The 14,430-nt window shown below is 26.9% G+C and overlaps 1 protein-coding gene across 6 annotated transcripts in view; it reads right to left on the reverse strand.

Moving 5' to 3' along the window:
• LRP1 (LDL receptor protein 1) overlaps nucleotides 1-14,430 on the reverse strand; it is a 271,088-nt gene that overhangs the window by 188,737 nt on the left and 67,921 nt on the right. For all 6 annotated transcript variants that reach the window (XM_067267543.1, XM_067267545.1, XM_067267547.1 and 3 more), the window contains exons 14-22: nucleotides 13,377-13,551; nucleotides 11,368-11,596; nucleotides 10,596-10,785; nucleotides 9,620-9,745; nucleotides 8,841-8,993; nucleotides 7,240-7,368; nucleotides 6,332-6,457; nucleotides 3,413-3,649; nucleotides 3,038-3,166 (exon numbers count right to left, since the gene is read on the reverse strand). In XM_067267543.1, coding sequence (XP_067123644.1) covers nucleotides 3,038-3,166; nucleotides 3,413-3,649; nucleotides 6,332-6,457; nucleotides 7,240-7,368; nucleotides 8,841-8,993; nucleotides 9,620-9,745; nucleotides 10,596-10,785; nucleotides 11,368-11,596; nucleotides 13,377-13,551 — 1,494 coding nt within the window. The remainder of the gene's footprint in view (nucleotides 1-3,037; nucleotides 3,167-3,412; nucleotides 3,650-6,331; nucleotides 6,458-7,239; nucleotides 7,369-8,840; nucleotides 8,994-9,619; nucleotides 9,746-10,595; nucleotides 10,786-11,367; nucleotides 11,597-13,376; nucleotides 13,552-14,430) is intronic.

Consider the following 14,430-nt stretch of genomic DNA (forward strand, 5'->3'; position numbering starts at 1 on the left):
GTTATTAATTTGTCTGTAAAAGAGTTTTTCATTGTTTGTAAATAATTTATTTTGTTGTTTTCGTAGTGTACATGTTTTGTATCATTTGAGTCTATGTGCTTTGGCAGCAAGTTTTTGTTTTAGTGTATCAATGTATTCTGTAATGCGTGTGTTGTGATGTTCATGTTTTGTGTGTGTTTTTATTTTCTTGAAAATGTTTTTGAGCTGTTTCCTTAATTTGGGTGTTATGTTGTTTTTAGTGTATTGTGTCAGCCTGCCTAATTGCTGTCTAATGTCATTTATTTGTGTTTCTATTCTTCTCTGCCAGGCAGGCTTGTGATAGAATTGTGTTTCCTGTGTATTTGTCTGTGATTGTACTTTCAGTCCATGGTGTGTCACTACTGTGACTGCCCCAGCATAAACTAATGTATGAATGTCTGCGAGTGTAGAAATTGAATGAATGTAGTGTGGTAGTAAGTGAGTGTTTACATAATTTAGTGTTTTTCCTACTTCCTTCGACGTGTTGATTTTTGGTATTCGTGGTCTTTGTGTGGGATCTGTGCCTGTATATTTAGTGAGTGTTTCCTGAAATATAAGTGAGAGCGTATTAACTAAATCCATGTCTATGTTATCAGTGATGAATGAGGAAGTGTCTGTAGTATCATTAGTGCTAATTGTTGTATGTGTGTTATTATCAATGCTTGTTACTGGATTATCCTGACAGGTTACATGATCTTCATTAATGTTAGATGTTTCTGTCTGTTGATGTATTTGATCAGCAACCTGTTGTTTGAAAAGTTCAAGTGTTGTTTGTGAGATAAGGTTGTTGTGTATAATTGTTCTTTTTTGATCAACAACCCTTTGTTCGGTGAAAGTGAGATGAGGATACTGTTGTGTGAATCTATGGTGTAGTTGTTGTCTGTATGCTGTCATGTTTGTTTCGAGTTTTGTGATCGTGTAGTAAGTACGGATGATAAACTCGTTCATTTCTACCGTCCATTTCATCCGTTGGCGTGGTTTTCCAGCCTTTGTGGTCTGTGGATGTATTGCCACAGAAACACCAAGGCTGGGTTGGTTCCTCACATCTGTTGAGGGCATTGCAGTAGCCATGCTTGGGCCAGTGCTGCTTTCGCCACTGGTAACCAGGGGAGACTGTGGCCTATTTTTCGAACGTGAGCCTCTGCCTAACTCACGAACGCAGACCTTGTTAACCCGGGCGACGTCCGAGTCGGTATCACATTTGGATCTGGTTACTACCATAATACGTATCTCCACAGAATGTGGGTGTCTGGTCACTCTTAGCTTCATTTCTCCCCATAGACCTTACTGGCATGGGTGTCCCTACCAGAAGCTTGTGCTCCAGCCTGCATTGCCCTATGGATCAGTAAAATTACTGGGCTCTCCCATCACGACCAGGTGGTGACCATGGGAGAGTTATTATTATTATTGTTATTATTATTATTATTATTATTATTATTATTATTATTATTATATATTTTTTAATATGTTTGGGCAAGTTTAGCAGATTCCAAACAGTGCACTGTAACACCAAAGGATGCTGCAGCAAAATTAGCCATTATTTTAATTACTAGTTAATTATGAGTGCTGAAGTGTTCATGCAGTCCATGTTTTGTATGCCTGCCTAAATTGTGTGTCTTGAAATCCATCTCACTAAAACTTTTTAAGTAAATACAAGCCTTTTTTAATTTTTTTCAAAATTATATTATGTTCTTTCAGAATTATGTTATGTTATGTACATAGAAACAGTCTCTTAGATATTTTTACTTCTATTTTATGGTTAATTTTATAAGTTAAAATTTATAATCAATTCATGTTTGGCACATGAAAATAATTATATTATACATTTTATATAATATAAATATAGTATTTATTCTTTGCCTAATTTTTCTTTTTCTTTGTTTATATTATTTAATTATAATACCAACACATCAATTATTCTTAGATGGAAAGAGTACTATCTAGCCTGGGCTTACTGCTTCCAAAAAAATGTAGTAAACGGTATTTATACTGTATGTATATGTAGCCTTATTAAAGCCTAGTAATACAGCAAATTAATTGTCAGTACTCCAAATAGCTTTCACAAAATTAATATTTCAAAGATATGATATTTGATTATGGTGCCAAGTTTTACGTAATTCTTCATGAAATATTTTCAAATCACTTTTACATTGAACTAAAAACATAATTATCTACATTAACCCCTTCCTGTCCGCAATCGAACTCAGTTCGATCGGTTTACATAGCGTTACACAGAAAATGGTGTTTTAGACCCTCGGAGAAAAAAAATCGGCGAAAAAAAAATGTTTTTTTGGACTTTCGGATGTATTTTCAGTCCCCAAATTTTTTGAAAAATTTTTTCCCGCGCGAAAAAATTTTATTGCGATTTTAATTAACCCTTAATGACGGGCAATTAACGCTTAATTGTTTTTTTATGGGATTTTTTTATAGAACTTTATTTATCCTTCTAAACTTCTAGCGCACCGATTTTACTTCGGTAAAGTTATTTAAAGCTATTTTCTGATGTAAAAAACAACATCCAATAGTTTTTTAATTTTTTTAATTAATAGATTTTTTTATAATTACGTTTAATTAAGTCGGGGGGGTCGGAAATTTCAATTAAAATCGTAATTAAAAAAAAAAGTTTTGAAATATCCAGCCATCTAGTATTCACCCTACTTTTTACCCTTCTCCTCCCGAGAGTTTCATGAGAATGTCCCGCGAAACACGACACCAGCTGTTCTCAAGGTCATCCAGCTGTGTAAACAATGACTCATCAGTGTCAAGTTTCGCGCTAAGGCGAGAAAAAGGAAATTGTACTTTGAAGCTGTTTTCTTCAAAATTAACACATTTCTTTCGTTTTTTTTTAGTTTTGACTATTTTTAATTATAATTTAATTATTAATTATGATTTTTTTTAAAATTCGCGCGGACAAGAAGGGGTTAAGACTTTGGAAATCTTATATAATTAATTATATATTATGGTATACAAGAAGTTATAAGTCTAGAACAACATATCTAACAATTTAATTTATATTTACCACAATTCTGTTCATCTGCTTTATTCAAACAGTCATATTTGAGATCACAAACCCACAAATGAGGAATGCAATTGCCATCTCCACAGTAAAATTCATCACTATGACACAGTGAAATAGTAGTAACATAGGCTGAAAATATAACGAGGTGGTTAAATTTCTTGATCATATTTTCATTTTACTGTTTTATTATTAAAAAGATGTATGTTATTAAGTAATAGTAATTCAATTTTTATATAATACATACATACATAAGGTATTTATTTATGAATTAATTAATAGTTTATAAACATGTATGTACATGTTTAAAATTTTCAATTAATTTTCTTAAAGATCTATATTTTATATAAAAATGAAATAATAAATTAATAAACTTACTGCAATTTTCTTCATCAGATCCATCTAGACAATCCCAAATACCATTACATTTATGAGATGCATCTAAACATTTAAAATTATTATCACAAGAAAACTGATGAGTTCCATTACAAGAGTAGTCACAATTTCTTTCATCAGAACTATCTTTACAATCATCATCTCCATCGCATACATATTCATGTGGAATACAACGCTGATTATCACAACGAAATTCCATAACTTCACATTTCCTATAAACTAAAATATTACACAGTAAATTCAATAATTCAAACAACCAACTATAATTAACCATAATTAATATAATTCTATTACAAATAGTTAACAAAGAATTTAACTGTGTATTATGTTATTATTTAATATAGCAAAACTAAGAATTTAATTCTGTTCTAGATTAACTAATATATTAATGTATTAAAGTTTTGTTAAGTATACAGTAAAAGCATACTGTTCTAAACAATTAGGAGATTTTGTGAAAACAAATTTATATTACAAGAAATTAGTAAAGTATGGTCTTATATGGATTCATAATTGGTGAATGTTAGGTTAACTCTTGGATGCACAAGGGTAATTCTGACTATTAATACACACAGATATTTTTATCATTAAATTCACTGTGGAACAAAAGTAATAGAATTAAAATTACAAGCAATTTTCTACATCCTACCTTTAGCAAAAATTATTGAGATGAAACAAAACTAGAAGATTCAAGTATAGACATAAAGAAAGCAGAAAATGTTGTGTGTATACAATATGCAAGTTAAGTAAAAGTAACTAAAACTAAACCTTTTGACTCTGCATGACAAAATGAAAATCATAACAAGAGGCTGACATCTATTGCTTCATAGTCCAGATGCTTATATGTACAATAACTTTAAGTAAATACCATGAGTTCTAAAAGAAATGCATCAAAAAGATCAAAAAAGTCATGACTTTAGACAAAAAAGTGCAGCTTCTAGATTAGTGTTGAGATCTCTCAAACATATGAACTACTGTCATATATTATGTCAATGAAAGCATCAAATGGTACTGTACATAAAAAAAGAAAAAAAAAAAACAAGAATTAGATCAGAGAGTCAATGCAAACTGGTGAAATTAGTACTGCTAAATATAAAAGTTATGTGCATAATTACATAATGTGTCTAAAACAAAGAATATATTATTTATTTTGATCAAAGTCAATAGAAGAAAAGCCTGAATTTTAGTAAGATATTTGTCAGGACCCTCATCATTTACAAAAGATTTAATCAACAGGACTTTCTCAACCATCAGAATTACAAACTTTGCTTTTGTTGTCAGTAAAGGCTGGTGCCAGAACATGTTATTCACTATGCAACAAACATCAGGGAAGTCCACATCAGCAGACCAAGACTCTGCTAAGGCCTTCTTTGTGCATCTGAAGCTCATTAATGAGAACAGACATAAACCTGAATAGGTTCACAACGACAGCACTGTTTTGGGAAATGCCTTAGCACACCTATACAGCCAATAAAAAAAAGACATCAAAGGCTCCAAGGTAACAAGAAATTGTGCTATGCTGAAACTTTGCAGCAAGCCACATGAAAAGTCTGGTCTAATTTACCAAGCAAAAAATCAAAGTATTTAAAGGATGTAACAAGAATATGCTGCCTGTGTATTGGATGTGGAACAAGAAAATTTGAACAAAAGCTTCTTTTTGGACTGGTTCCACTATTGCTTCATTCCCAAAGTCAAAGAAAAGGTGTTTCCATTTAAAGTCCTCCTTGTGCTAGACAATGCTCCAGAACATCAAAGATCTAAAAATAAATTATATGTTCATAAATATAAAACATATAAAATAAACAACTTACAAAAATATTAAATTCCCATTAGAAAAGTATTAAACACTGAAAAATGTAATAAATTGTACTAAATAGTTAAAAATCAAGCATTAAAAGTTTCAACTTTCATTCTAACCTACACTACTTGAAACAATTAGAAGATAATACAATCAAAATATTAACGTATCTTTCAAAAAAGACTACACATCAGAATCATCTATATTGAAACATAAAACATTAAATAAAATTCAAAAGAGAATATAACTTTTTGATAATTTTTTTTTCATTATTTATACAATTTGGTAATTTTTATCTCATATGCCATATAGAAATGTAATAATTTATGCTGCAATAAATCTAGATAAAGTCGAGTGTAAACATGTAATGTATCACTGCAATAATTTATGTTCATAATTATATGAATATGTAAATTTGTAAATATGTGAAATTATGTCCATATAAATGATTAATATAAATTATTTATATTATATTTCTATTTTTCAGTTAACTTTTAATGTGTTTTAATACTTAATATATTAAGAAATTAATTTTAGAACATATTTTATTAAATCATAATTATGAATATTTAAAGAATATATTAAGATTAAATATGAATGAGCTTAGGAAATGCTATATATGCAAAAATTCAAGTAAAATGAAGAATTATTGCCTTTTGATAATATTAATTTTTAATTATTTACAATTAAAAATATCAGAAAATTGGGGAAAAAACATTATCATTTTATTTAGAATCTAATAATCTTGAATTAATTATTAGTTAAGCTATCTTTGTCAAATTTTTCCTGTAGAGAAGTCAAAATATCATTAAACTTTAAATTCAATTCAAATATTCTCTTTCAAAAAAATTAAATAAATAAATAAATAAATCACTAAACTTTAAATACTTTGCTTTAAAGATCGTTAACTTTAACCCACAAATTAAAATACAATATTAACAAAAGAATTATTTTACTGTAGTAAGCTAAAGAATTTTCGAACTTATTCTAAGGTATATAATTTAAGTATAAATATTTTTTGTTTGAAAAAGTTTTCAAACAAAAAATATGTATAATGTATAAATGAATACAAATGAACTAAGCAAAAGATATCATAAATCATTTACCACACTGATCATGTTCATCAGAAGTATCTCCTTCACCACAATCTAAATCAGAATCGCAAGTCCAGCTTAATGGAATGCATCGATTACTTACTTTGCAAGTAAAATGATTGGAACCACAAGTAACATCTATAACAAACAAAATAAATTTTAAAATAAACATATAAATATGTTAAAATTCAGTAAAATCATTATTAAATTTATATTTTTAAGAATTAAAATTTTTGTATTTTAATTACAATTTACAATATTATCTTTATAATAAGCTAAGAATATCATTATATATATTTTCAATTTAACACTGGTAACCTCTGGTAATAATGACAGAAATTATGACAAAACTAAATACAGGGTGGTAATATCTTATCTGAAATTTCAAAAATCGAAGGTTTTTCATGAAGCATTTTTTCACAGATTTGAGGTTTAACTTGCATTAATATCAGTGAAGTATCATTACAAAACAGTTTATAAGAATTAATTGTTCATTTTTAATAAGAAAACTTTTTGGAACATTTTATTTTTCCATCTTCAGATGTAAAAAAAAAAAAATTAAAGAGAATTTTCATCAAAGTATAATAGTCTCCTAATTCAGATTTTTTTCAATCTGTTTAATTTTTTTTATTTATAACTATAAATAAATTAATGAAATATTTCAAAATAAAAAACTGACACTAAATTTTTAGTAATAATGGCACCTTAAAAATTTAAGATACAGGAATGAAAATTTAATTTTTATCTAAACTGTTGAATAAAGATTTCAACATCAAGAATAATATCCTTCAGTATTACTATTAATAATAATATAACAAATATGTAAATTTAATATTAAAGAGCTTTTATCGTATAATTCAAGCTTTACTTTGTACTTGTTATAAAAAACAAAATTTATAATAATGAAAATAATTACTTACTTTTACATTTCACAATTGGTTCTTCATCAGAGCCATCAACACAATCTTTTTCACCATCACAAACCCAATGGATTGAGATACATCTGTTTTTGTCACATTTATATTGATCTCCATGACAAGTCACTTTTTCTAAAAATATAATTATTGATAATATTATATTAATAATGAAGATAATAATCATCATAAGTCTAACATTATATTTAAAATTAGGACCTCAAACTAAATATCTTATTTTACAAGTTTAATTATTTTAATAATTAAAATTTTGTTTCAAGTATATTTTTTAAAAATATATTAACAATTTATTTTATTAAATATATATAAAAAGTAATTCTTCGTACTGTAAATTTTTTTTAATATAAAATAGTAAATAATGCAAAATTTATTTTTCAATGCTTTTTACTGTATCTTAAATCTTATAAACAGCACTGCCACAAGCAAGCATGCAGAAGTGCACAACACACACAGACAGGCTCTATTATCATGAGTGTGCCAAAAGACATATCTGATTAAGTGCTTGATTTGAATTGTAAAATGAAAAACAGAAACAAATTTTTATGTTGAAAAAGTTAAGAGTTGTTATTATTAAGTTAAAAGTTGTTATATTAAAAAAAATTAAAGAGTTCTGCTACTCGAACCATCGAAACTTGCAATTTTACTTTTTCAACATAATATTTCATTCCTTTATTTTATATTTTCAACACTTCTCATACATGTGATTATGCAATTTGCATTGCAAATTTAATTTGTGAGAAGTGGTCCTCATTCTGCAAAGAATAAACTTGTATGGACTATAGGGACTAGTATATAACAATGTTGCCAGATGTTTCTACCATCCAAACTCAATTCAAACGAGTTTTGGTGATGATCTAAAAGTAGAAATTCGTAGTATATTTGCAACGTCTGGTAATAATGATATAAATTATGACAAAACTAAATACAGGATGGTAATCTGTTATCTAAAATTTCAAAAATCAAAAGTTTTTCATGAAGTATTTTTTCACAAATTTGAGGTTTAACTTGCATTAATGTCACCAATGTCAACTTCAGTTATGGACACAGTTATGGACAATAAATAAATAAATAAATAAATAAATAAATAAATGTTAAACAATGGTCTTGGTATCCATTAGGTTCTGACAATAAGAAAAATATTATAATTGATGGTCAACAACAATTACTCCCATTTTAATGGTTGCTATTATCTGCAAAAACATGGTGTACCAATGAGTTCTCTTTTATCTGTTAAACTTACAAAAATTGTTTTGAGAACCTTCGAATAAAAGGTGGTTTATGGCAGCTTTGATTCATACATTTTTCATGTTATGTATAAGGTATGTGGATTGTATCCTGTTAGTATGGCAGCTTTGATTCATACATTTTTCATGTTATGTATAAGGTATGTGAATTGTATCCTGTTAGTATGGAATGATTCAAATGAACTATGATAAAATAATCAGAAAAGTAACAATTTAGAAATTGCAAAATAATACGACTTATGCTATAATATTTGAAATTATTTTTAATATAAAAAGTTATTATCTTTAAATTATTTGTAATTTTCCAATGTTGTTAGAAATAAAATTTTTAAGAATTATTACCACAAACTCCATTTGGAGAGGAATCTTCGTCGGATCCATCTCCGCAATCATTATCACCATCACATAAATATCGTTTGTCAATGCATCTCAGATTTTTGACACACTCAAACTCATCACTGTGACAGCGTGGAGGAGTTGTATAATTAAGAGAACCTAAAAAATATTTGAATAATTTCAGTAATTAGTACTTTTAATTCACTACTTTAAAATAATTATTGTTTATTAATTCAGTCACATTCTTTATTGCACATTTCTATTTTCAAATATTAATAAATAATTCTCTGTAATCTTTAAAATCTAAGTTCAATTTAATTAAAATTTCTGTTCATTATCTTGATAACTACTACACATATTTTTTTTTTAGAATTCAAAAACAATAGTTTGAATAGAGTAAAAAAACATTCAAAAATGATAATTTTAAATGATTATAAATGTACTTTTATCTTCTCTCAACATGTCATAACAAAGCAACATTAGATGAAGGCTTGCTGTAATATGTAATGCCATATATAGCTGTAGTAGTTTTATGAATTACTAAAAATTTTATTATAATTTTTCATATTATTATCTACTCTTAAATATAACTACAAATCTTGAATATTAACAATAAAAGGGCAAAAACTGACTGCATTCTGAAATCCAAATTAAAAGATATTTTTATAAATAAATAAAATAACCTTCAGAAGATTAAAAGTAATTTTTCAAGTCAATTAAACAAAGTAAAATCAAATTTTTTTGAAGTAATAATAACATGTTTTTAAAATAAAAACACTAAATACCTTCGCATGAAAATCCGTCTCCAGAAGAAACATTGCCATCACTACAAGCACAAACACTTTTTCCTCCGGGAATTGATAAACAAAGTTCTTCACAGCCACCGTTATTGTTTGAGCAATCATTATTGCCTATAAATAATATTTAGGAGTTTTAGTAAAATTAGCAAATTTAATATAACAACACAGTGTTTTTCAACTTTTTTCTGCAAGCGGCATCCTCAACTTGGTTTTTTGTCTTGCAGCACCCCTAATTCTTTATCAATGTTGAATTATTGTACTTCTTATATGTAACTTATTATTAGCAACCCAGTTGAAAACCATTGCATAGTTTGCATAAATTTTCTTTTTAACATAACTGTTGAATAAATATTGATTTTTGTGCATGTATGGTAATATTATACATTTTTCTACTATTAGTTGTGTTCATTTTTGCAGTAAATATAAATCTGATAATTATACTTACTTTTTGGATACCAGCTTAACGACAGAAATAAAAATCTTATGTAAATTTATTTTTTAAGTGGAGCATTTACATTTAGTTTTATTTCTACTTTAGGATAATAAATTTTTACGTCTCAATAAGTAATAATAATATTTCATCAGCCTTGAGATTCTATATATGACAGTTATACAAATATTTAGTAAAAATTAAATAAAATTTAATATTTAATTCTGAACTTCATTAAAACATTTATATACTTGAATGTCATATTTAACAATTAGAAACGATATGAAAATTTTATTTATTATTATATTTAAAATAAAACTATGAAAGGAAGGAATAAAATAAAAATGCTTAAATTTTGAAGTAAAAATATAAAATACAAAAATATCAAATGTTACATATTGTTACTTCAGAAATATCAAGTCAATTTCATTCCTATTTAAATAATTAATTTTTCAATTTAATTATATCATCATTTATTATTATTATTATTATTATTAAAAATATAAATGTTTTAAATGTGATTAATCATACCTGTTTGAGAACTTCTATCAAATAATTTAATTTCAAAGACAGGAGGGTTTTCTTTAACCAATGTAGTTATGGTTTTCTCTGGTATTGAAAACCTTTGTATAAATCCTTGTTGAAATTCTGTCCAAAATAAAAACTGATCATGATGAACCAAACCATAAGGATGTTGTAATTCTTCTCCTTGTAATAAAATCTGAAATAATTGTAAATTTACAAATTCACTTACAAAATTAAGAAAAAACATCAAATCATATAAAATCTGATGTTCCAAATTAAATTATTGAATTTCACAAATAAAACATTGAATATACTTTAACAATTTCAAGGACAATAGTCATCTCAAGGGCTTTACATCTAAATTCTCAAAATGTTGTACGTCATTCAATTTTTAACCAATCAAGTTTTTTTTTTTAAATACTCCTCTTACTATGCGGAATAAGATTCACCCGAAAAATGAAAACTGATTATTCTGACCAAAGGTACCTTTTTATAGATTGCATTCATATTTATTACTCACATGTAATATGATCTACATCCGACTTATAAAAGTTCCGCTTTACTAAAGCGCAGTAGTATTAAACTTGTATATATTTTTCATAAAATTAGTAACTAAATGTCTCAGTATAACTAAATTGAAATATCATTTATATTATTTCATTATGTACTGTACATTGATGTTTGTGAAAGTTGCAACACCAAGAAAGGAGTTGTTTTTAAATTCTGTATTACATAAAACAAAATACTAACTTTTTAGATTAAAAAATTTTATATATACCTCTCTATTAGTTCCATCTAAATTTATTCTTTCAATGCGATGTAGGAAAGAATCACACCAGTATAATTTTTTATCTGCATAATCTAAACTTAAGCCATTGGGCCATTGTAAATTAGATACAAAAACTTCTCTGTGTGTTCCGTCCATATATGCTCGTTCAATTTTTCCTTCAAATTGGTTTTCTGTATTAGAATGGGGTTCAGTAGACCAGTCAGACCAATACATGTATCTGAAAATAAATATGTATACTTTCTTAGGACGTAACTTAATTCATGTTTCAATAATATAATTTTAATTATTAACAGATAAAAGTTAAATGTCATAACTTTATATTAAGTTTTGAAAACATTTCAATAATTCTTAAAATACTTACATTACAATTAAGAATAAAATATATATTAGACATACATTAATCAAAGAAAGTAATCAATCTTCAAAATTTACAAAATGAAACAATTTCAAATATTGAAATAATTAATACATAGAAATATGACATATTTGTATAATTTTGTGTATATTTGATATTTAACTTTAAGAACTATACTTTTGTATAGTCAAAATAGCTGTAAACTTAAAATTTTGCTAATCTCCCATTACATTATCCATCATGGCTGATGACATTCAGCCCAAAAGGGTCGCAAAATGCAAAGTGTATCATCAGCACACATTGTGGCTACACTTTGTTGTTTTGTGCTTGATGATTCATTTGGTAAGATTACAAATCAGCAGCTATTTCAACAAGCCCTTTTCTACAATTTCATGGCCGTCTGCTTAAAAATTACATTGTTGCTTAAGTTTCGCATGCAAGTGTATATCTTGTATTATAAAAATATATTCTTCATATACAGTATGTTGTTAATTCATTCCTATTAAATTATTTATTAAGTAAAAATAGCCACTTAATAGAGTATCAAAAATTAGAACTTTAACTTAAAGTAAATCTAACTTAGGACAAAATGAAAATAAATTTTAAGCAGCCTGAAGAACTTAGTTTGAAAAAATTTACTGACAACTGAAGTAAATTTAAACATAAACTTAATAGATGCATAGTAATTTTTAGAAAATAAGCTTGACACTATAAAAACAGTATTTTGATTACAGATAAAGAATTTATATATTGTAATTTTAAATTCAACAATTAAAATAAAAATTAAATTTAAGATTATGATAGATATCTAATGAAAACTACAATCCACTTAAAAGTATTATTATATATAATTGTTGTATAACTTTTACTAGATCATAAAAAAAATAATGTAGCTATAAAATAATATAAACCACTACTACTACTCCGATCGTACTACTCCTACACGTACTACTACTCCGATCTTTAAACAAGTAGTACAATTTTAATTCCAGCTTTTGTTGTTCTTTTCGAATTAAAACTGGTTTCTTTTTTGTCCTGAAGAAAGTTGTTTAAAGACAACTTAAAACATTTGAAATTTAAAATTATATTGCATGTTAAAGGTCTGAGTAGTAGTATTGTGGTTTATTATAAGTGTAATTTTCATAAGTGTAAAACAATATCAATATAAATTTATATTATTCGGTAACTGTCTGTTGCTATTATTAAGTATGAGATTTTCAATACAGTATCTTAAGATTTCAGAAAGTTGTAATCACAATTAAAATAAACCAGAAATTCAAAGGAATGAAAATTGTTTTTACTTTTTAATAATTACAAATAATAATTAAATATAATAATAATATATAATTTACTAATCTTAATATGGATGTCATAGAAGAAGCATCATCATTTTGTTTTTAAATAATTTTTAAATGAAACAATATATTTATATTTTTTTTATCAATAGTTTATTCGATCTTTCCAATTATGTGCTACATGTCTTTCAAATAAAAACTGACATAACTTCAAAAGAAAAAAATGGTGGCAAAAGAAAATGGTAACACTTCTTTTATGACAACTTGCATTATCTATTTTTTATATTAAAAGACAATCACAACTCATACTATACAAAAATTAATATTCTATAATTTAGTTTCCTCACCCTCGTTTTGGATCAACTACAATAGCTCGAGGATGTGACATATTTAAATGAACAATTCTTTTCCGAATTGTTGAATTACTCAATCGAGCAACAAAAATTGCCAAAAGTCCTTCATCTGTCCAATACAGATTACGTCCCATCCAGTCTACAGCTAATCCTACACAATTGTTTAATCCTGAAAAAATTTTTAAATGAATTTCCTTATTTTATGTTAAAAAGATTTCATTTGAATTACTTCAAATACAAAAAATTTTTAAATACTAAAATTAAAAATGACACACAAATTTATAAATTAAATAAATTAGTTTTCATATTATATCAACTACATGCATAACTTATTCTGAAGAGGCTGAAAGTGATCTGGCATTGCATTTATTAACAATATTTTCTCCTAGCTTCCTTAAAATTATTCATTTTTTCAATTTTGTTTAGTTTATTAATATCATCAATATTTCTATCTGTATATATAATTGAGATGAGTTGATGATGATAATAATAATAAACGCAAAGCCCAAACAGCTAGGAGTTGAAAGTTGAAATTTGTACACAGTTAGGGTGCGACTATACAGACACGAATTTAGAGCGAGCAAGAGGTTGCGAGCGATTTAGTTTTCGCAAAGGAAAACCATGCACAAGCGAGAAGCGAGAAATAACACTGGCGAGAGTGAATTTCTGGTTCTAGCACCTATCTGACAGGTTTTGATATTTATCGCGTCTTGCCTCTTCTCACCACATATTCTCGCTCACTTGGAAAATTCGCTCTCTCACATCTGCATAGTCGCACCCTTAGGGTATGTCACGAGAACATACACTAATAAGGAATTTTTTGAAATTTTGCCCATGGTGGAGAGGGAAAGAATTAAGGCTTATCCTAAAGAACGCAACTTCTACTGTACTATTTTTGATACAATTTTTTGTTTTTAACTGCATTTTAGTAGAGTACCACATTTAGTAGGGTACCACGTGAAGATGAAAGAAGTGTATTCCTTAACAATAGAGGTGTTAACAATGAAAGTGTTAAGAATGGAAGTGTTAACAATAGGAGTGTTAACAA

The sequence above is a fragment of the Centruroides vittatus genome, unplaced genomic scaffold, assembly GCF_030686945.1.
Source record: "Centruroides vittatus isolate TY-2023 unplaced genomic scaffold, ASM3068694v2 contig_3060, whole genome shotgun sequence".
NCBI classification, from domain to species: domain Eukaryota; kingdom Metazoa; phylum Arthropoda; class Arachnida; order Scorpiones; family Buthidae; genus Centruroides; species Centruroides vittatus.